The sequence below is a fragment of the Ptiloglossa arizonensis genome, chromosome 11, assembly GCF_051014685.1.
Source record: "Ptiloglossa arizonensis isolate GNS036 chromosome 11, iyPtiAriz1_principal, whole genome shotgun sequence".
In the NCBI taxonomy this organism is placed as follows: Eukaryota; Metazoa; Arthropoda; class Insecta; order Hymenoptera; family Colletidae; genus Ptiloglossa; species Ptiloglossa arizonensis.
The window spans coordinates 9990191-10012226 of NC_135058.1; the positions used below are offsets into that span (position 1 = coordinate 9990191).

The following is a 22036-nucleotide window of genomic DNA, read 5'->3' on the forward strand; positions in this document are numbered from 1 at the left end:
AAACCAACTAGACATTTCGTCAGCCGATAGAAACCCCGTACCTTCGCCCAACTCTCAGTTTTCACCCGCCATATTATCAATCCACTCGAAGATCGTACGATACAAATTTTCCCACGACTTATTTGTCATAGAAATAAACTTATGCTCGCTGGATTGCAAACGCGTCTTTAGTTAGCTCGCAGCTTCCGCCCGCCATCGAGTATTCGATCTACTTCGCTAGACTACTGCCATTCAGGTCCAAAGGGACGAAGGTACACGATTCTCGAAAGAGTCGCCATCGATCGACTAGAGTCTAGACTCGCTCCACCATAACTAAGTCCAGTTCTCTCATGGAAAAATGTCCCCCTTTCGAGTTTTCGAGTGACGCCACGAACAAGTGAAATCGCGTCGCTGCGATTAGTACGAGATCGGGCCATCTCGATTACATTAACCCGAAGATGTTAGAGTATGAGCTATATCTCAGATGGGAGGTGGAGGAGGGGTATAAATTTATCAGCGTCCCGGTGATTTCCCCGACGTATTCAAGAGGTTATATCGAGAACGTCGATGCGTTCGCCTGTTGGTTCTCGCCACTTACGCGAGTGTTTCGCGGCGGTTCGTCGAATCGACCGGGCGAGGGGGGGCGAGGCGTACGGGAGCGACGAGGAGGAGGGCAATCCGTACGTTCGAGTGCCGTGAAGAACGAAGGGAATGTAGTCGCGGCGTAACCGAGGGGGGTAGGGACTTGGGGACTGGTGGGGGCTGGTGGCGAAGCGGAGTCGGAGCTCTGGGTGTGGAGCAGCTCGCGAAGGAAAGGGAAAAGTAGAAAAGGGAGGCTAAAACAGGAGCTACCTTCGTGAATAGTCTAGAAGGGAAAACATACGGTTGGCGTGCAACGAGAGAAAGAGAGAACCGGTAGAGAGAGAGAGAGGGACCAAGTTACGACGGAGAAACAGCGACGTAGGTGCGGGTCGCGTGTGGCCTTCGAATTCTTCACGGAACTTTGCTCGCAACCCCTCTTCGTTCTATTCTGCCCTGTCACCGTCACAGTCACGTGACCACACCCTCGCGTGCGCCGGGAAAACACCCCACCGTGTTTCACCTTTTAACGTCCAGCTCGCAGACGTGTCTGCGACCGCCGCGTTCTACGGTTCTTTCTCCCCGTCTTCGTGCGAGCCGCATGTTAATGCAATACTCTAACCCGGGTATAGGTACGTATCGAGGAATTGTTTGTTCGCCGGCCGCTAGGGGAAGGTAGAAAAAGGTTAGTCGAAAGCTACGAGGGACCTCGACACAAGGATCCACGAATCCTATCGCGCGCCACGGACTCCCATGGACCCGTAGAAACGCTTTCGCTGGCGCGACCTCTTCCGCAAACATTTGTGTCAGACCTGTCTACTCTCCCTGTTTCTGTATCACCGAGGGCGTACGTACCACGGACCAGAGGGGTAGGATTATTGGCTCGTGCCCTCGCCGAGGTTGGATCGAGGTGGAAAATATTGGCCGTCCCTGGGTCATTTTACTTCCTTTTTCTTCCTTATTGACGCAATTTATTTTCTATTTCCTACCTTACTTTGGTCTCGTTCCTTTTTCAAACTTAACTTAATAACACGCCTCGCCTTTTTACCGAACGTGTAGTTACTTTTACCCGTGCGCGTTAACTTTCTTCTCTTCCACATTTCGTCGCTCGATAACGCATCGCTATTTATTACATTTTTGCGTTCGTGTAACTTCGATCGTGAGACATTTCTGCGTTTAAAATTCAACGACGAGGCGGAGCGAAGAATCGAGAGAAGGGACGAGTGTCCGAGCAACGTGGTGGGGGTAGCCTCCCGGTGACCTTGATCGGCCAATACTTTCCGTTCGTTCCACCGTGCGCTAGAGGCTCGAGACTCGAACTGCTTAAACCAATAGCCCAACTACTGTTTTATCGATGAAACATCGGTTTAATTTTTACAAAACTTGACACGAGTCGAAGGACGTCGTGACTGATAAATAATTCTAAATATCACATTTCTGTCGTCGTAGGAAGGCTTGAAAATCGACGCTATTTCTATTATACAAATCGAAAAAGAAATCCTCCTTTAAAAGTAATTAAAGAGAATACTACAATGTTCGACTACCATAGTCTATATTCATAAAATATACTTTAAAAATTTCATCGCGTCGAAGACACGAGGTACGTTTTTCTTATTATGCAACGACACAAACGGAAGGTCGTGTCACCGAAGTTCCAAAGTAATTGGAATAAGGTGAGTTGGCTTCTTTCACGGTTCGTTACGCGAGTAGTGCATCATTTCGAGGATTCTCGCGCCACCGGTGTTCCCCATGGCTCTTAAATACCGTTTTAGTTTGTAAACCCCGAATAAAGTGATACCCTTTCGAAAGTGAATTCGATCAGTTAGCGGTCGATCCGATCCGGCTTATCGAGTGGCTCGGTTAGGAGAAAGGCTATCGTGTCGGACAATAGCTACGGCTGTACTACTGAAAAGCGGCTGTTCTCGTGTCAGGCTACTCCACTGCAGCGATCCGTTCCCTGGCTCGCCTGGAAGGGCGGTTTAAAGATCGGTGGACAGAAACGAGAGCCACGGTAAGGGGAGAAACCGAGACGGTTCTCCAGCCTCCGCCAAGATTTTATTTTCTCGAACCAGAGAAACCAGTGTTCGACTAGTACGGGGCAACTTGAATCGATTTACGCGAGACCACGTACACGATACAAAGCAAACGTTGTCCGCCAACACCGGACATTTATCAATAAGAGAACACGATCATTTGTTTGTTTTTTTTGTCAATAAAAAGTATAAAATTGTAGACAATCTCTGTAACATTTATTTTGGAACGGTTAGTTATCATTTCGGACAATTTTTTCACGCGCTTACTTATTAAGGTTTCTTGACCCGAGAGGCAAGGGTTTCGTGAAAATATTTCGTTTCGAATTTCCTTTCCCGGATGTAATTTACGACGAGTGAAATAAAATAAGCCGGGTATAGCGAAAACGATCCTTCGTGTTGCAAACATTGTGCCATTTATTAACGTTTCAAGCAGTACCGCAACGATTGCAACAAAATTGTTCTTCGAAAGTATCGATGGATAGGTTAAAGGTGTCGTATCGTAATTTTGTTTCGATTCTGAAGACGAAGTTCGAATTAATTTCAATGTTTGAACGACCATCGTAGCGAAAGACAATGCTCGAATTATCACAGAGTAGTTTTCTTTTATTTTCAATTCGAAAAAAAAAACGCACGGCATTAACAACAGCGAGGAAGGATAATTTCGTCTTGCAGTAACTGCGAAATAGGAAAATGAATATAATAAAGGACTGAAAGAAAATTTCTATCTGAAAATGAGCGCGACCAGCGCTCAGAAGCCGTGGTACGGTTTATAATTTGATTCGCGGAAGAATATCCCAGTGTTCACAGAGTAAGAGGAGACTCGTTCGTGGAGTAGCGGGTAAAGAGCAGAAGGAGACGCAAGAATCTTTCTGAGTAATACGAGGAGAATCCAAGAAACCTGGTTGCTCGTTCCGTTGTGCTCTCATTAGCGTAACGTTGTGCTTTTCTTGTTGCATACGTTACGAGAGCCGTGTGCGCGCCGCGAAAACTTCTCGATGATATGGAAAAGGGTCCGGTGAAACTTTTTCAAAATTTACAAATGCGAGAAGCAGGTAATGAACGTGGAACCGCGAGCGTGAATAACGGTATACGTTAAAATAACGCGAAAATAACGAGACAAGTACGAAATGTACGCGGCCACGTTCGATATCACGCGTAGATTTAACGCGATCCGTTTCGACGTAAAAGAAATTATTTAATCTACTCGCCTGTGTCAATTAACGCAATTCCTTCGAAACGACCGAACGGATTTCGATAAAATTCTACGTCAACGAATTCGGTACGCGTATTATAATTAATTACCTCTCGTTGGTTTTTCGCCTCGCCCTGTGTACCTAGTATTTTTTATCTCGAAAAATTTTTTTAAAATGTTTCAAACGAATCTTAATGCGGATTAAAATCTACACGAAAAAGTTAAATACACGTTCCCTCTACCTCCTGAAATGAAGAAGGAATTAAACGAAATCTTATTCGTATCCGTACTCAAAACATGGAAGTAGTATTAATTCCTTTTTGTTAATTTTTGTTAATTTTCTCCTCGTAACAATTACTCGATAGTTTAGGTTTCTCGTTGAATATTCGTCACGGTCCGCGAGGAGCGCGTGTCAAAGGAAAACGCGCGCCGGTCGCGATGTTTGAACATCCAGAGGAGATGCACTCGTGAAATCATTTATGCTCGTGCCCTGAGCGCTCGAGGTGCACGTGTAAGCGCTGTAAGCAGAACGTGGATGACCGGTTAGGTGCGAGAAATAACGATTCCATGGCACTCCGACGAGCCACAGCTCACCGCGTTCACGTTCTTCCGTCTAGTTTCTTTTTCCCCTCGTTTCGTTACTGCCATTATTCCAGAGAATACACTGCACGCTCGACCTAACTAGTTCTCTCGATGGTGCTGCGTCGCTAGGACTTCGTACAGACCGTGTACGACATTGACATTTTTAATTCGGGGTTCATCGCGTATAATACTGTAGTAAATCAAGACGAATCACCATTGGAGAATAATCGTTCTTTAGGGAGAACGTAACGAGAAAATTTATTGATCTCTAACACGAAAGTTTACAGGGAATTGTTCATCGATTTACAGGTGACGCGCGTGTAATTATTGTAGGGTGAAAACCTCGAAAGGTTGAAAGAACTGGACAGAATTTAACGTTAAGAGTAATAACCCTTAATTGCCAGATTTACGCAGACCGTGTGTGTGTGTGCTCTGTCGAAAACATGTTTCACTATCGACTAATTTGCGATGAACATAATCCAAATATTTTAAATCACTAGCAATTTCCATTAATTGGTTCGGTGTTGATTTTGTATGAGTAATTTAAGATGCGTGTACACGAATTAAATAAATTGAGTATTTAGTATTACCGGTAATTAAGTGCGAATGGGTTGTTACACGCGCATCGAGCTGCACAAGTTCCGAATAATGTGTTGCAAACTCTGTTTTCTCGAAAACTGTTCCGATTAGCGTTCAACTAATAGCGTTTGTTGATATTTCACTCGACTTTCAACGGGGCTCGCTGGACTCCATTTTCCGAGAAGTTGCACCAAGTGCAATGCACCGAGTGCATTCGCGTTCTTTATCGATGAAATGGTATTTAAAGAATCTTAGAATATAACGAAAATCTGTTCGTTCTTTTTTATTCATTCTTCGAAACTTTCATCCGGATAAAAATGTTGCCTCTGTCGGACAAGGGGCGTCCAATCCTCGTTTATATCGGGGTTAGATTCAATAATACCGTAATTTGTTTTCATCCCTTGATTCTCAGGCCGTGTACAATCACGGTTAACGTTAACTTTCCGCGTGTTTTCCTCCCGGTTGCTCGGCCCGGTCGGTGGCTCGTGTATCCACGCGCAATAAAATGCGTGATTATTATTTACGATCGAGAAATTGCCCGCGGACTACGTGGCGTGGAAAGTCACGAAAGACGCTCGATTTGCAAGCGCTGGGGGGAGGTGCAGGGGGGCTTCGAAGCCTACCGAGCAAGCCGAAGCGTACGGTACCTAATTCAAATCTTCCACGGTGGCCAAGGGGCCGTAAATTCCCGCGGAAACTCGTATTTACTTCGAAGGCGGCGTACGAATACGTAATGCGAGACTGGAAGAAATAAAAGACGCGGCGTGGACGGATATATACGTTGCATCGTGGCGTCTCTTCGACGCGCGTCGCCCGGGGATTCTCTCGACGTCGTTTCTCCCTTTGTTCCCCGCGGAGAGCTGGGGATTATCACGTATCACCGGTAGCACGAGACCGGTACCGTTGTCCTATCGGGTTAACTTTTCGAATTGAATTATTTACCACCCAATGGACGCTACTTACCGTTTCCAGACACCCTGGAAATGGATTTCGGCGAAGAGGAGGACACCGTCTGGTCATTCTACTCGAAAGCGTTTCTTTTTTTGCAGTGTCTGAGGTCTGAATCTTCGAAAAATTATTCTACAGAGATTGTAACGAATTCCTTAAGTTTGAATTTCCGTAAGGAAGCACAGTCTGATCATTTTACATAAAAACAAATTTTTTTGTTGCATTTTCTAAGATTTATATCTTCGAAAAATTATTCTGGAAAGATTGTAGTGAAATTCGAAAAACTGACATTGTTATAGCACTTTCATCGAATTTCTGCGAGTGTTCTAAAAAGATTATAGGAAAATTTGGAAACCTGGCAGTACTATAAGAGTTTAAAGAGTTTCCTTAAGGGGACACGGTCTGTTATATTCGCATTAAAAAATGTATTTTTTATTCTTTCGAATATTTCAGTCTCGAAAGAATTATTCTGGAAAGGTTGCAGCGAAATTTCGAGCCAGATTTGAAAGCTCGATGACAGCTGTGATACGTGAAATGTAAAAAATAGAATACAATAACGTGTTCAAGTGTGCGGATAAAGCTACCATCGGTTTAAACTGACTTCCCGTACGTCGGATTAAAGATTCGTTAATTCTATTTTAACGTGCGCGCTGTTAATATCGGTAAACAGAAAAAGTCTGACCGTGCACCGTACTGTTTCGATTCGTGTATAAATGTTTGTCACATTTACCATATTGCCCGGATTTATTCCCTATCGTTACTCTTTTCATCCTGTAACAATATCCAACGCAATCTACATTTTACGAAAAGCTTCGACATTCGTTATCAAAAATACGTTGATCCAAACATTTTGATTGTTCGTTAAAAATTGTTACGAGACAAAGTGTTCCGATTGTATCCTGACAAAAAAACAAACCATTCATACACCACGTTACAAATTCAACCAAATATTAGTCCACGAGCTTTAATTAATTTTCCACCGTTTTCTTCTCCGCGTTTGAATTTCTTACATTTTTCTTTCTTTTTTTTTTTCTTGCGTTGAATTTTTTTACGGTAGAATGGCTGTTCTCGGGTTACGCCGTTCCCTCCGACATTTTGAATTTCTTTACAAAAATTACTCGTACTCCGTTCCAACTATCTCGAGCCACACGACTTCGAGTCTACGGTGGCTCCGCCCACCCGGCCCCCTCCCCAACGGTAGTAATCGTTTCGCGCAATCAGCACGAACGAAAACTCGAGATCCCTTCAAACGAGCGCAGTCTCACGGTTCTCCTCGCCGGATACCGCAGCGTGCTGTTACGAGTAGGGAAATCTTTCGTGGAAAGTTAATGCCGCGCGTTGTTCATATTTGTACAGTTAAAAGAGCGGGTGGAAAGGGTACACGCGCTTTAGGAACCGCTGCGGGAGAGTTCATCTTTCCTGGTCCGGTCGGGAGGCTTCCAACGGTTGCGCCAAGTATCGGGGATTCCTCGTTTCTTTCTCCCGTCTGGCTGGTGCTGCAGCTCTCGTTGCAGAGAGAGGGATTACACGGAGTAGCACGAAGCACGCCATTGTCCTACGGTGTTAACTTTTCGACCGGATTATTCCGCCGCGAGCGCAATGTTCCTAGTTTCCTGTCCGTTACCCAGCGGCCATTTCGGGACCCCACCTTCGAGAGGATGGAAACACCGATGCTCCTCCGCGAGATTAACAAAGCGTTACTGTTCTATACACGTTGGACGAAAAATTATATACCTATGTACACGCAGCGTTTCGATATCATCATCGATGTCAAAGAGGAAAACAAGAATCTCCGAGTACTGCGAATCTGTACAAAGAGAGACAATGGCTACAAACTTTTTTTTTTCTTTTTATATATATAAATTTGTAGAAAATCACTACCGACACTCGAAACCTTTCATTCGATCCTCGAATCGATACACAGTATCACCAGTCTGTAATTTTCAACGAGGAATGTATTGCATTAGATTGTTCGGAAAGTGATTTCGTTTTCCAAAATGGAGAATGTGTAATTTAATCGAATGTTTATACACTTTTAAAAAATCGTGTTTCATTTTCACCAAAAAAAAAACGAATTCACTTTCCGAACAACTCAGTATACGAATGTGAATTACTAACGAGGTGGAAGGAGCGATAGTTAGCGAGGACAGCGCTCTAATTAGAAATTGTGCAACTTTTGAATCGCGTTGGAACTACAAATCGAAGATTCTTCTGCGATACTTGCGATGAAAAATGTTAAACTCCGAAGAAAATGTTTGAACGAAAATTGATACGTATTCTTCTTCCGACACGCGTAACTAGGTATCGCTTTCGCGTAACTTAATGAAAAGCTAACGATCTGTTCCATACAACAACAACAACCGCAAGACTTTCACGCACGTTGTTTGCAAATCTGGTCCCCCCCGAATTGTAAACGCACGCGTTTCCACCGTTTCAATTTATCCGTGCATTCAGTTTCACCTTAATCCGCGGGATCAATTATTCCACCTGTGATCACGAGATGTCCCGACCCGATAAAAAGCGAACCGTGAAGCCACTGCTCGGTTCTCATTAATTTCGAACAGCCTGGTGTATTGATCTGCACGCAGCGTGATTCGCGAATGCGTGGTACCGGCGATTGATTAAAAAACGGGGTTTCCCCCTATCCGATGCAGCACGTAAGATAGGAAGAAAGATTGACGCGTGGATGAATGAAAGAGAAACCAGCGAGCTGCCGCATCGGTTTTAGGTTTTTCCTATCGGGTAAAAAAGACGTTATTTTTTATCAAGCGGTCACGGTGCAATAAGAAAGCTATCGATTCGAGTTCCGATAGGTTCCTCCTACGTCGAATACTACTCTCCAGGAGTAACAATTCGCTCCCGGTACTTGCAGAATATTACTCGGAGCGGTACTCGACTCCGACGTGTGTACAATAACGCGTAAACTATCTGCCAAGGTACTTGCAAAAGTTGCCATTCTATTAAACTTCGAGTCAACTCGCGAGTACCACTCAATGTAGACACTTGACCCTAGAACAGCTACCAAAGGTGTCAATTCGACTTGTTCCAAACTTCTTTTTAACATTACTCAATGATTGACGAGGTCTTTCCCTACAATATTCATGGACAATTATCAATGTACATACATATTGTCTCAAAGATACATATATGCGGTCTGATACAAATACCAATACGTTCACCATTGGTAGGTCTAGAAACTAACGTTGATAGTAACTTTCTTGGAAATACCTTCGAGAGACTCGAAGTGCGTGGACAAAGCTACTAACTTAAAGTGCCTTTCCGTGATCAAGGATTCGTTAAGTGTGCTTCAACGTAGGCACTGTTAGCACAGATCAACGCGAAAGATCCAAGCATGTCTCGTCCAATTCCCAGTGCAGGAATTTTTGTCTAAGTTTGGTCAGGTGGTCGATCCCATCGCTAATTTCGAAGCGTGCACTGTTCCGAAAGTTCACAGACACTAGGAGATTCTTGATCCCATCCCTAGTCATTCGTCACCGGCGGAAGGCTACCGCTCGGTGGTGGCGTCGCGCTCGTCGCGGCGAGCGGTGCCGCCGTCGGTGGTAGCATCGCCACACTGGATGTGTACAGAGTGGCACGCCGGGTGGGGGTGGGGGTGGAGGTCACCGTCCGCCGAGACTCGTGCAACTTGCCCGCGGAGTCCTCCACCTCCTTCGTTCGCTAGCATTCCCTCCTTGTTCCACCTTGCACTCCTCTCTCTCTTTATTTCTCTCTCTCTCTCTCTCTCTCTCAGTTTCTCCTCCTTCTGCCTCGTTCTCCTTGGTCTTGGACGGTCGTGCAGCTCTTCCTGCCACGCAATTGCGCGCACCGTTCCCCCGGACACGTCGGTGGAAGCGGAGGATTACCTTCTCTCGGCGGGCATACGCACGCGATGCACTCCGGATTTCTCTTTGCAGCGAGGCGGGATTCTCCGTCACGAGGTGTCCATCTCAAGGTCACACGGCTCGCGGGATGCATGCCATTCCTCTCTCGTTCCTCGGAATATTCCCGAACCCGCGGTGCTCCCAGCGAAACGTTTCCAGTGGTTCTCCGGTAAGCGCGGGGAACGTGCACGCGTCCCCTATCAGAAATAATGCGAGTTCGCGGCACGATGGGACGAAACCACGCTCGAACCTCTATCCAACCGTCACCAGAGAAGAACCAAACGGGATACACTCCGTTGGAACTGTATTCATCGACGCGCGAAGAACCTGGACGAGGATTGACACGAGCTACGACAGGAGTAGAGTACGTTTTGGATAGAGGATCCGGTCGAGCTGGTTTCATCTCGGTTTCTTCTACGTTGATGGATATCCAACCAGTGCGTATTCCACCTGGATTCAATTTACATTTCACTCGTCGAAGAACATCGTGGACCATCGCGCCAAGGGTCCGAGGAACCGTTGATCGACTTCTTTCAAACTCAGGACGTTTTTGGATTCAACGCGACACATGACGCGGATGTTGCGTTACAACACCGAACGTAAGAGACAATAGGGTGGTCGAGACGAAGCTTTCGTAACGTGGAACGAAACTACGCTCCCCGAAAAAGAATCGATTGGATTTGACCGAATGCGCCAGCCTGGACGAACTTCGCCCGACAGAGGGAATCCTCTTCCATCGGGACACGACACGATCACACGTGACAAAATGGATATTTTACAAACTGGGAGTACTCGACCGGTCCGTTCCCCGGATACGCATCGACTTTTTGAAAGTTCGCAACGTTAGGTACACCAGGAAAAAAAATTAATGTCGACCTTCGTTACGTTTTGTCACTCGCGAGAAAGGGTTCGAAAAGTTAGCAGACGGGTCGGAGCTTACTCTCCGGGTACTGTCGTATTTTCAGTAGTCTGCAATATTATTTACACGAGGGAAAAATCAACCGAATGACGTTGAAACCGTGACCTTTTGGAAAACGTGTCCGACGTTTCGTTAGGGTTACTCGGAGGTGTCTAAGTACGCACCAATTTCAATGTAATCTCTTCGATGGTTGTCTACTTCGGTTGTCTTTGCTCGTGTCACGGATTATCGACTACCACATGGTTTCCAATCGATCGACGGAACCATTACGAAATTAAGAGAAACGATCTTTCTATTAATATTTTTGACCTTTTGCTGTGGGAGTTGAGACAGTGTAGATCGTACAGCTCTGTTTTACTTACAACGTCCCTCGTTGCGTCTCTCGACGAAAAGTTACTAGATGGATCCTCAGTGTGGGAAATATCCACAAGTAAGTTGTACCCGATGTGTCCCGGAAATTTGAAAGGAAAATCGTCTTTGCTTATGGGACGATCCGATACGCCTTTGTTCCTTTCCGTTCTCATGTTTCGACATTTGCTGTTTCATAGCACAGCGTTAAGTTTCCCCGACAGAGTCTTATTACGGTTTCGCGGATCATTAGACAACGTTGGCTCGTCTTGCTACGAACGTGGCTTCGTTCACTCGCGAATACGTTTTCCCCATGACGGGAAGTTTGGTTCTGACACCCGAGGACACAGTGCCTATTCGTTCATCGAGAACGTTTCTAATTAACGGTGTTTGTTAACGAGCACCGCGCGCGAAGACTATTTTTAACGTCCAAGTGATTCGTAATCGACGAACGCGATCTCTTGAAATTCTGATCGTGCACAATCGACGTCTCTAGCCGCTTTTTTGTATCGGTTGCCTACCCGAGCGAGATTATAAACACCGTGCAAGCTCAAGCGCGAAGGAATTCGTCGCGGTTGTCTTTTCTCGTCGATGTAGTTACCGTATCCTCTTACTGTTTTGGAATAATACGTCACGTCGGTTGTGATTTATAACAACGAATGTCTCTCTCTTTCTCTCTCTCTCTCGCAGCGTGCATTTCGACTGACGTGTTTCATGACTTCATCGTTTGCTTCGGTTAGAAACGTTCCTCGAGTCGCGTTACGAAGAAGATCGTTACTCCAGAATGAACTGACAAGAATTAACAGGACCTTCTAGACAACTCTGGACTCTACAACTTCGAGGTGTAATTCTCGAAGACGTTCTACGCGCCTAACCTGTTCCTCCGTTAACCCTTTGGCACTCGAGGCTTCTTCGCTACCGGAAACCGACGCCTCGAGAAAATCCTTTAAGTCGTAAAATGAATCTGGAACGGAACATTTTTATATACTTCGCATATGTGCGTTCACGCTCTACAAAAGGTTCGAAAATAGTGCATTGAATTAGGTGGCGAGCGGGGATCTCCTCTCGAGTTCAAAGAGTTGAACAATCTTTCGATCTCAGAAGTTTCTCTTGAAACTTCAAAAATTTTCCTACATGGAGGAACCTTTCGAGAAACGCTTCTTTTTTTTTCCATTCGAATTTATATGACGGTACTCCCGGTCCTAAACTCGGCCTAAGAACCACCCAGGCCACCGTGTTTCCGCTTTAAATCCGTTCCAGCGTTGTAGCTCGGCAACGATCGAACACCAGAAGCTCCGACCCGTAGGCTTTCTAAATTCTCCCCGTCCTCTGTATATCTTTCGGCGAGCGTATTCGCAGGACTACATTCACTGGTAGCACGGACAACGGCGCGAGCGAGCTAGCGAGCGCTATGATTAGCGATTACCGCATCGCGATATTAGCCGCAACGCGATTCCTCGCGGACGCGTGAGTCACGGCCTCGTCGTGTAGCCTACGTGTCGTTCAGCATCGCGCTTCTGTGCAACACGCTAATGGCGATGGATTTATACCTACGTTGGCCACGGGTCCCCCTTGCCACCCGTGGCCTATCCGGCCCCGGGACAGAGACGCCAAGCAGCGTCGACTTGAAAATTCACGGTTCGGATTAACACCAGCGATTGTTTATCTCTTCTGTTCCCGCCAAGATTAAACAGTCAAGAGCCACAAGAACACCCGAGGCTGCTGGAGTATTGCTTCACGAACTGGGATCTCCGCCGTTAGTGTATTTTAAATAGATCTACCGTGCACACTCGAGAGTCTACCAATGACGAGACATCCTAACTTCTAAACGTACAACTGAGAGCACACGATCCAGGTGCCTGCGAGAAACTCGGTGCTTCGAGTGTAACTTCGCGGACTTGGATTTTGCACCGTTAGCCGATTTCAAATAAATCTACGTCCAAGATTCTACCAATGATAGTGCGATACACCTTCCAGGTGTAAGGTACAACCGATAATACACAGCCAAGGGCCACGAGAAGCCTCGAGACTCTGGTACATTCCTTCGTGAACAGGGATTTGTACCGTTAGTTTATTTCAAATAGATCTGCAACTACACGCAAGATTTTATCAACGATGGTACGAGATATCCAATTTCTAGGTGTTAGATACAACTTGAAACACACAGCCAAGGACCACGAGACTCGCCGAGCCCGGAGAATTACTCGACGAACAGGGATTTGTATCGTTAGTTTATTTTAAATAGATTTGCACTCGCACCTACACCACGAGTCCCTAGCAACGGTGTTGCATTTACATCTTCTATACCGTCAGGTACAACCGACAACGCACAAGTGTTACCTTCGACGATGAAATCACACTCTACGGGTAGAACGCAACCGACATTCGGACGTTCGTAAGAAACCAAACGAATACATTCGAGATAGACAGACATTCCCTATTCAACGTCTACGTGTTTCAGAGAGAGAGATGTACTTGGTTAACTCGCGTGCATTCGACTGTAATGGAAAATCAAAAATCTACAAAATATTTTTAAGCAACAAGATGACCAACGTACGAAGTACACCTACGTTATACTGTCCTTGAAAGGGTTAATAAAAGTAAAATAGAGTTCATACTACACCGTACAAGGTCAAAGGAGAAAATGAACCCTTTGCACTTGATCGTTGCAAGTGAAGCATATATACACAACCTGCACTGTCTCAACTCCCAATGCAGAAGGTCAAAGCGTTCTAAAAATATTAATAGAAAGATTGTTTCTCTTAATTTCGTAATGGTTCCATCGATCGATTGAAAACCGTGTGGTAATCGATAATCCGTGACACGAGCAAAGAGAACCGAAGTAGATAACCATCAAAGAGATTACATGAAAATTGGTGTATCCTTAGACACCAACGAAACGTCAGATGTGTTTCCCAAAAGGTCATAGTTTCAACATTATTCGTTACGAGAACCGTTCCTCGTTAAAAGACAAATTACTCAAATATTGTGCCATAAAATTGACAACCTTTCCCGAGCGAAATCCTGGAGAAACAACCAACACCGGAACCCACACCGCTCCATATCGCAATTTGATAAAACTCAAATATTGTATCGTCAAATTTGCTACATTTCGCGAGCGAAACCTCCGAGCAAACACAAGAACAAAATAATCAACGCAGTACCCGCTGAAGTGAACAGAGCGAAACACGCGATAGAAATCTACGATATTACCCCGGGGGTCATTCTTGGATAATCGAAGGTATCGCGCGTTAATGGTGATATCCAAAGCCGAACGAAGAACTTTCCATCCTGCTAGGAAAACCGAGGGACACACGCGTACAGGGCTTTTCCAGATCGATACCGCGCGCAGCGACTCGCAATCGCAGGCTCGGATGGATATTATTAATTACACGAGACGGCACTAACAGCTCGCGTAATTAATAATTAATACCCGACGCGTCCTCTAATTTCAGATACTTGGGGGGCACACCTACCGCGGATCCGTCGGTGTGTGTAACAGGTTCGGTAACCTGTTCCGCGCAGGTAGAGCCCGTTCGGTGTAGGCACAGAGCTGAAGACGACGATTACGCGAAATACACATATATATATGTGTATGTATGTATATGTATATGTATATATATATATATATACATAGGTCCCGCGACTGCAACGCGTGCAGCCGCGATACGCGTTTATGGCAACCGAGGGCCCCGACCGATCGATAAGTTGTTCACAGAGGCACGCTGGAATCGTTCGAGGAACCACGTCGATCGCTAATGGCGGTGCCGTCATTAACGACGCTTGATTGCGCTGTATCGTGATTGGAAATCCCTCGAATACTCGATTCATGAAAACCCGCTCCACCTACCACGGCCGTACTCCCGTCTCTTGCTCCGCCGTCGCTCGAGAAATATCGTTCCTTTTGTTCCACGCTCGAGCTCTGTTCCTTGACGCGTGAATATTCCTCTCGCTTCCGCGTAATGTCCGCGTATCTGGGCTGGTATAAAAACCGGGAACGATATGGATGTTTGACCGCGGGCACCGTATCGGCGCGTGAAAGAAAACGCGGGAAACGGGTCCGGGTTCCACTCGAGGTGGTTCTCCTAGTCGAAGTAGAATTGAAAATAGTCGACGCAGTCGGTCGATGGTGGCTCGGTTATCAGGCCGGAACGAGAGTCCCGATGCTCTCGATGCTTTCAACGGGAAACCGAGTTCGCAATTAGCGCGAGCCATCAATTGATCGCCGATATAATTTTCACTGTTTACGTGTAAACCGTAAGTTTATGCTGGAATTATTTTTTCCTTTTTTACTTTTCTCTTTTTTTTTTCTTTCTTTGTACCGTCGTTCATTTTTTAGGGTTCTTATTCTCCAGCGTGGAGCGTTCCGATATACCAGTTTCAGAGTTACTCGTCGTCCCGTGACCTGGAATTTCAACCTATTCCTCAATCTGTTCGACGGTGGTCTTTCCGAACGTATTGCTCCGGATTCTTTCGTAGTTTACCGCAGTGTTTTAGATCGATGTTAAGAGGATTTAATAAGACGATAATCGGATACCGGTTACGTACGACTAATGTAGCTTCGAACGCAACTTCGAACTTGGATGGACGAAAGTTTCTCTCGGATGAAAGTTACTAATACCAAGTACGAACTCTTTTCGAAATACTTATCGTCCATGAGCGACTCGGTTAATTTATTATTCGAATAAAACACAAGTTTTTCCTTGTTGATAGTCCTCTATTGTTTCATCTTTAACACTGTACCATGTAATGTGCAATGTTGAAAAATGAACCTCTCTTATTGATCTAAAGATATCTATTGCACTACGGATTAGTCAATCCTTTTCTTGCCAGTTTTCTGAACTTTGTTCAATTTCTACAAAATATCTCTACATACAAACTGTTCAACCTTTCGCATCCAAAAGATTCCTCCAAACCAACTGTCCATCCCCAACCAAAAGAACCACAGTCAAACCGTTACTTGCCATGTACGTTCCACAACCATGGCACCTCGAAGTCGTTTCATCCTAACAAGTAACCACCATCGACAGTTTCTACAAAATCCTCTACACAGAAACTGTCCAACCTTTGCATCCAAAAGATTTCTCCAAACCAACTGTGCATCCCCAACCAAAAGAGCCACACTCAAACCGTTACTTGCCATGTACGTTCCCCAACCGTGACACCTCGAATTATTCAGCCAAGTAGCCGCCTCTGCATCGAAGTCGTTCCATCCTAAGAACCAAACCACCGTCGTACGTTAAATCGTTGTCTCGCTTCTTTCGTCGACCGGTTGAGTTCCTACAACAAGCAACGTTTAACCCTATCCAACACCCAATTCACCTACCGGCGAGGCCTGGTGCACGGGGTCGCGAATGAGTGCATCGAACGCGGCGAATGCATTACCCCGTCGCGATCTTCCCACGCCAACAATGAGAGGAACAAGAGGGCCACGTGTGGTAGGGAATAAAATTAACGTCAACGAGGGACCGTCTCGGGTAGCCCCCAAGCGCGTTAAAGCGTCCCGTGTCCCATAGAAGGACGCTGACCGTCGTTCCTGCCGCCGTATTAGTATTCTCGGAGTCCGAGTAGCCCGTTCAGGGTGTCCACGGAAGAAGACCAGCCTCCGTCGTTCCCTCTTGCTCGAGTTTCGTCCAAAATGCACACCAGACCTAACCGACCAGCCCTTCCCACCGCGAAGATAACAAGACACGCGCTACGCGGACACCAGCAGCTCAGGAGAGCTAGCTCCCACCGGGACGCCCCGTCGTGATTTAGGCTAATTATGCGCGACCGGGCCCCGACTAGGTTTCTCCTTCAGGCGTCATAACTAAAAGCTACCGGTGTCGCGACTAACCAGCTGGACACGTAGCTCGCCCCGTGCTCGTCTTCCTCGCTCGGTGCACGCGCGACGAAGAGGTGGAGGAGCTGGAGGAAGGACACTCTATGAGCGTTACGTGCTCGGTTTTGGGCAGCCTCGATTCCAACCGAAACGATCGTCCCTGGTCGGTTCGTTCGAGGTGTCGTGGACAGACAACTTGGAACCGTTTTAGGGAACACGGATTGAAGATCTTCTTTCTATCGCGACAGTTTTACAGGGATATCTTTAAATACACTTGGCTGGAAAATTGGTGTTTTCGCGGTGTGAATGTGGATGTAACTGGTGAAGTTGCGATTGGGAGTGTACCAAGATGGCGTAGGGTAGAGATGCATCGAAGTCGATGGATATGTGAGTCCAAGTACTTGTTGAAACAATATTCTTCGTAGTATTTGTTTCTCTTTCGGGACGAGTAATGTTTTTTTATGATGTTTTCTCTGTTGTTGGGAGCAAACTAGATGTTCGATTTTTGAATGCATATGTTTGTAAAACTGTAACTTGTTTTTCGTTTGTATAGATACTATTGGGTACTAGCGACGTGTTTCTACTGTTGAGTTTCTGTATTTTTGTCAATTTTAATTTATCTCTTGGCCAATGTCTGATAAAATGATTTTTCGACGATTTCATTTGCAACTTCGGAGAAGAATTACGCATTGCTCGGTGGGACACAAATTATTACCATGTTTTTGGTTAGTTTTTTATCTTCCGTTGTAAATATCTCTTTTCGATATTTATCGCGCTAATTTATCTTACGCGCAACTGTTGCAATTTATTTTACTTTGTGGTACATTTTACTTTGTAGTTTTTCTCACTGGTTTCTACATTGATATTCTACAGTGTCTAGAGATAAGGGCAGGTTGAAATAACGTACAAATTATGGATTTTACGAGATAGAAGTATAGGAACAGTTTTCCAATACGATAAAAATTATACTTTCATTCGAGTTTCGTGTACAAATCGTTTCAAAGTCAACTTGACATCTTTAAATGGTATTCCATCATGTTCGAAGCGAAGCTACTAATTACGTGTTTCGCTAAATCCTTCCTAACAATCTTAAATCTATCGTGCACCGTTCAATCGACAATTTTTCCCCGAGAAAATGTCACCAAAGGAACGCAGTGATTCCAAAAAACAAAAAATACCTTAAATTGGTCTTCGAATAACCTTCGAGCAACAAAAATGTAATTTTCCATCCGTTAATTAAATTCTATGAAAAAAAGAAAGCAGATAAGATCCCCATCTTGTACCCATCTCATAAAATCTCGTAAACACCCTGTATATTCACGGTTGGTCCCATTACACCAGGATTTGCTTACCCAACGAGCTTTGATATAAAATCGTTGCAACGAGTTTCGAGAAAAGAAATGAAAAAAGAAAAAGAGACGCTTGCTAGAGACTCGTGGGGACCTTCCGTTGATCGGCGCGCGATATATTTAGAATCGAATGAACTGAAAATTTGATATCTATAGAAGACGATCGAGGCTTGGCTCGATTATGCATAGCCGGTGCACACGCTCAAGACCTTGTGACACTTAGGCAGCCACGTCGGTCATAAGTCGCTCGCTATAATGCAGCACCGACGAGGTACTAGATCGGCAATCTCCATACGGTGCGTACGAACAAAGGACTGGCGGAGACGACCAATAAGTGGTCCGAGGCCAAAGAGGAACGTCGTAAGCTCTTATTATTCGACGCTTCGCGATAGAAATTCACTCGCGGTAGAGCCGTCCGTGGACGGTCTTCGTCGTTCGGTGATCCGATGGTAATCTGGGTCGTTGTAAATTAATTCGAAGTCCATCGATTATTTGAAATAACAACAATTACCGCGCAACGAAAAAGGGAAACGATAGTTAATTGTTCTTCGACGGTGGAGCATTCCTCGGGGCGCAAGATATACGAGACGAGAAGAAAAAAAAACAAACAAACGAGAAATGTTTAACCATAGGGGATCTTAGTTTAATCGAAATCGTCGAGACGAAGCTGGGGAAAAAATGATTAAATCGTTATTGCGTGATAAATCTCGATACGTGGAATTACGTATCTGGGTAAGATATTGCGAATCTAATGATACTTCATCCGTTTCTTACTTTGTTACCGTACATGTTTAAAAACTTCGATAGATTATATATACTTTCTCACCTAGCGTTGTTGCATCTTCTACACTTTAACGGGTAACGATCCACTCGACGATTCGCCAGTCGGTTGCGAATTTTTTCACTCGGAAATAATTTACAATTTTCCAAAGTCCACTGTACACCGTGTCCACCCGCAGGAACGGGTGGAAAGAATCACTTTCGAAGTATTCCGATCGTCCTCAACTTTTCAAGAGTGTATACAGAGTGTATACAGAGCGGTGGCCGATAATAGGGTGAATAATCTGGAGGAAAGTAGAGTAGAAACTCTCGAAAGTTAAAGCGATCGGGACTCTCGTCGGGTAGACCGATGAAGAAAATTAACGACCAGACAAATATTGTTGTTGTCGTCTCTTAAAACCGAGAACTCTGTGGAATAGGAGCTGATCTCGTATTGGCTTACGAGAGGCTCAATTATCATAGGTGGTATGTTCGATGCATGTTGAGTGGATCGAACTGTATATTCCCGATGTAACAGGGACGGGAGGACTTCGTTGCAAGGACCCATTAAGGGGGTTGGTATTCATTCGGACGTACAAAACAGACAAGGGGATGCGCAAACTCGGACTAGATTACCGCGACTCGATTGCCAAGGGTCAAGAGTCATCGAAGCCGTACAGGCCTCGGTCGTGCCTTATTCTTTCCCCCCTCTGCACCCTCCCGCTCCCCCCACCACGCGTTCTCTCCCTCGACGAGTCCTTTTTCCCTTTACCGGCCGGTGGATGAGATATTGAAGAACGGTAGCCATTTTGTATCATTGCCTACGATACGAGCGACGACAGGACAATAGTCGCCACTTGTCCGCCGCTTTTTTGCCAGAAACCGAATTCCAGGCCGCCTGTGGCGAGCCGTTGTTCGGCTCTGTGGCCTCGATGAAAAGCACCGCTCGATCCGATCTACCTTCGACCGTGGATCATACGTAACAGAGCGAATCGTATCGCGCTTACAAGCCAAGGGGGATGGTGGACAATTGGAACAGCTAATAAAACTTGCTGTCACTCGCGGCAGGTATATGCGTCCTTCTCGTCGCGAATCGGTTACCGGCATGTTACTACACCCACGGTGAACGCGAAAACTTGTCATTAATGGATTACGCAAGCGTACGTTAGTGAGAGATTAATTGATTCGTGGCGCAGCGACCGAGATGCCTTGTCAGATAGACTAGTACCACTTTGTGTACAAAGTTTGCGTCCGGTGGTAAAGGTCTCCGATTAGCGGACGGTAATTATCGATGATGGTTAGAGACGAGAATCGAGCAGACACTTACGATTGTCGAGTTACTCGTGTTTTAAGTCCAGGAATTCTGGGTGCTAATGACCCAAGATGATCTTCCTGGTTGGAAACCTTAGCGATCCAACTCGAGATCCACGACACCCTAGAGACTCTACTAGTGATATTACGAATCCAACTAGAAATCTAGACTCGCTAAGTGTTCTGCTAGTTACTCTGAATACGCTAGTAGACTATTTGGTGAAGCCAGATGCGCCAGAGGTTTAACCAGTTACCTCTGATATCCTGGTCGCTCAACCAGGGACCCGTGTCATTTTAATAATCTAAATGAAAATCTTGGCCATATAGAAATACACAAGTTTGCTATAGGAAAGTTGCACCCTATTACTCTAACCAGCTGAGTCTCCCGTAGTTCTAAGCCTAACAGTCTTAAACGTAATGATCTTAAGTAATAGTCTTAAACCTAACGGTTCAAGTTGCTGCACTCACAGGTGTGCTAATAGTGTAGGGTTCAATGATTCAAGTAACTCGTAACAGAAAAATGCAATCGAAGGTACTAATCCAAGTATTATTTGAGGCTTACAAGGTACTTGTAAGAGAAAATGCGATCAAGGTACAAAATACTGATCCAGATATCCTCTTTTATATCATAGATGTCCTACCTCTAATTCTAAAAGTCTCAAGTTCGGTAGTCCAAGTTAATTACAATAGAAAATTGCGACGAAGGTACAAAACACTGATCCAAATATCCTCTTTTATATCATAGATGTCCTACTTCCAATTCTAAAAGTCTCAGACTCGGTAGTCCAAGTTAGTCATAGTAAAAGATCGCGACGAAGATATAAAATACTGATCCAGATATCCTCTTTTCTGTCATAGGTGTCCGCGGGTCAACACATGCAGCTCACCGGTGACCTGAAACCGGGCGTGACCGTAGCCGCTCAACAGGGCATGTACTTCAATCAGCAACAGACCCAGAATCAGCCCGGACCGGGTGGCCAAACCGACACCTATTGCTCGGTCTCCCAGTCTCAGACCATCAACTTCACTCAACAGAGTCTAAGGCAGAGGGCAGCGGCCGCCGCCGCGGGCGGTGTTCCTCAACCGGCCGGTGCAGCCGGTGCACGCAGTCATCCTCAGCAAGTACCACCGAATCAAGTGGATCAACATCAGCACGCGAAGCTCCTGCAACAGCAGCAGCTGATGCGCGCCCAGCAGGTATGCGTATCTCTGTTGTGTTTCGTGATCGATCACCCGAATGTTTTGCGCGTTTATTGCGCCCGTAGGGCGTGAACGCGATGGTTTATGGTTTAATTACCTAATGGCAGTGAACGATGGTTATCTATGGTAATAGAAACGGTATTCCGCTTCCACTGGGGCAGAGGTGGGCGCGATCCAGTTCCAGTGTTAACTGGAACTACGAATAGAGCTCATCGATGAAATTTGTACAATGTCTTTGAAATGTCCTTTTAGAAAATATGCGCTATTTTTAGGATATACTTTGGTGCTGACTTGCGTTATAAATTGATCGGAGTATTTATCGGTATGATAAATTACAGGAATAACGACTTAACCAGAGATGGGTGAACGATAAACGTGTTACTTTCGTACAACGAACGAAGGAAATAACTTTTCATTCGTGCAATCAAAATTAGAATCTAAATTGTGCACTCACCGGTTCTATTGAATAAATGTTGGAAATGGATAGTTATTCGGAGTTTGTATTCGTTGCCTATTATTGGAATAAAATTCTACGCGTCTCTGGTCTCGACCGAGC

General features: G+C 45.4%; 1 protein-coding gene across 7 annotated transcripts in view; it reads left to right on the forward strand.

Moving 5' to 3' along the window:
• Mam (neurogenic protein mastermind) overlaps positions 1 to 22036 on the forward strand; it is a 380463-nt gene that overhangs the window by 342859 nt on the left and 15568 nt on the right. For all 7 annotated transcript variants that reach the window (XM_076323064.1, XM_076323065.1, XM_076323066.1 and 4 more), the window contains one exon: positions 21139 to 21477. In XM_076323064.1, coding sequence (XP_076179179.1) covers positions 21139 to 21477 — 339 coding nt within the window. The remainder of the gene's footprint in view (positions 1 to 21138; positions 21478 to 22036) is intronic.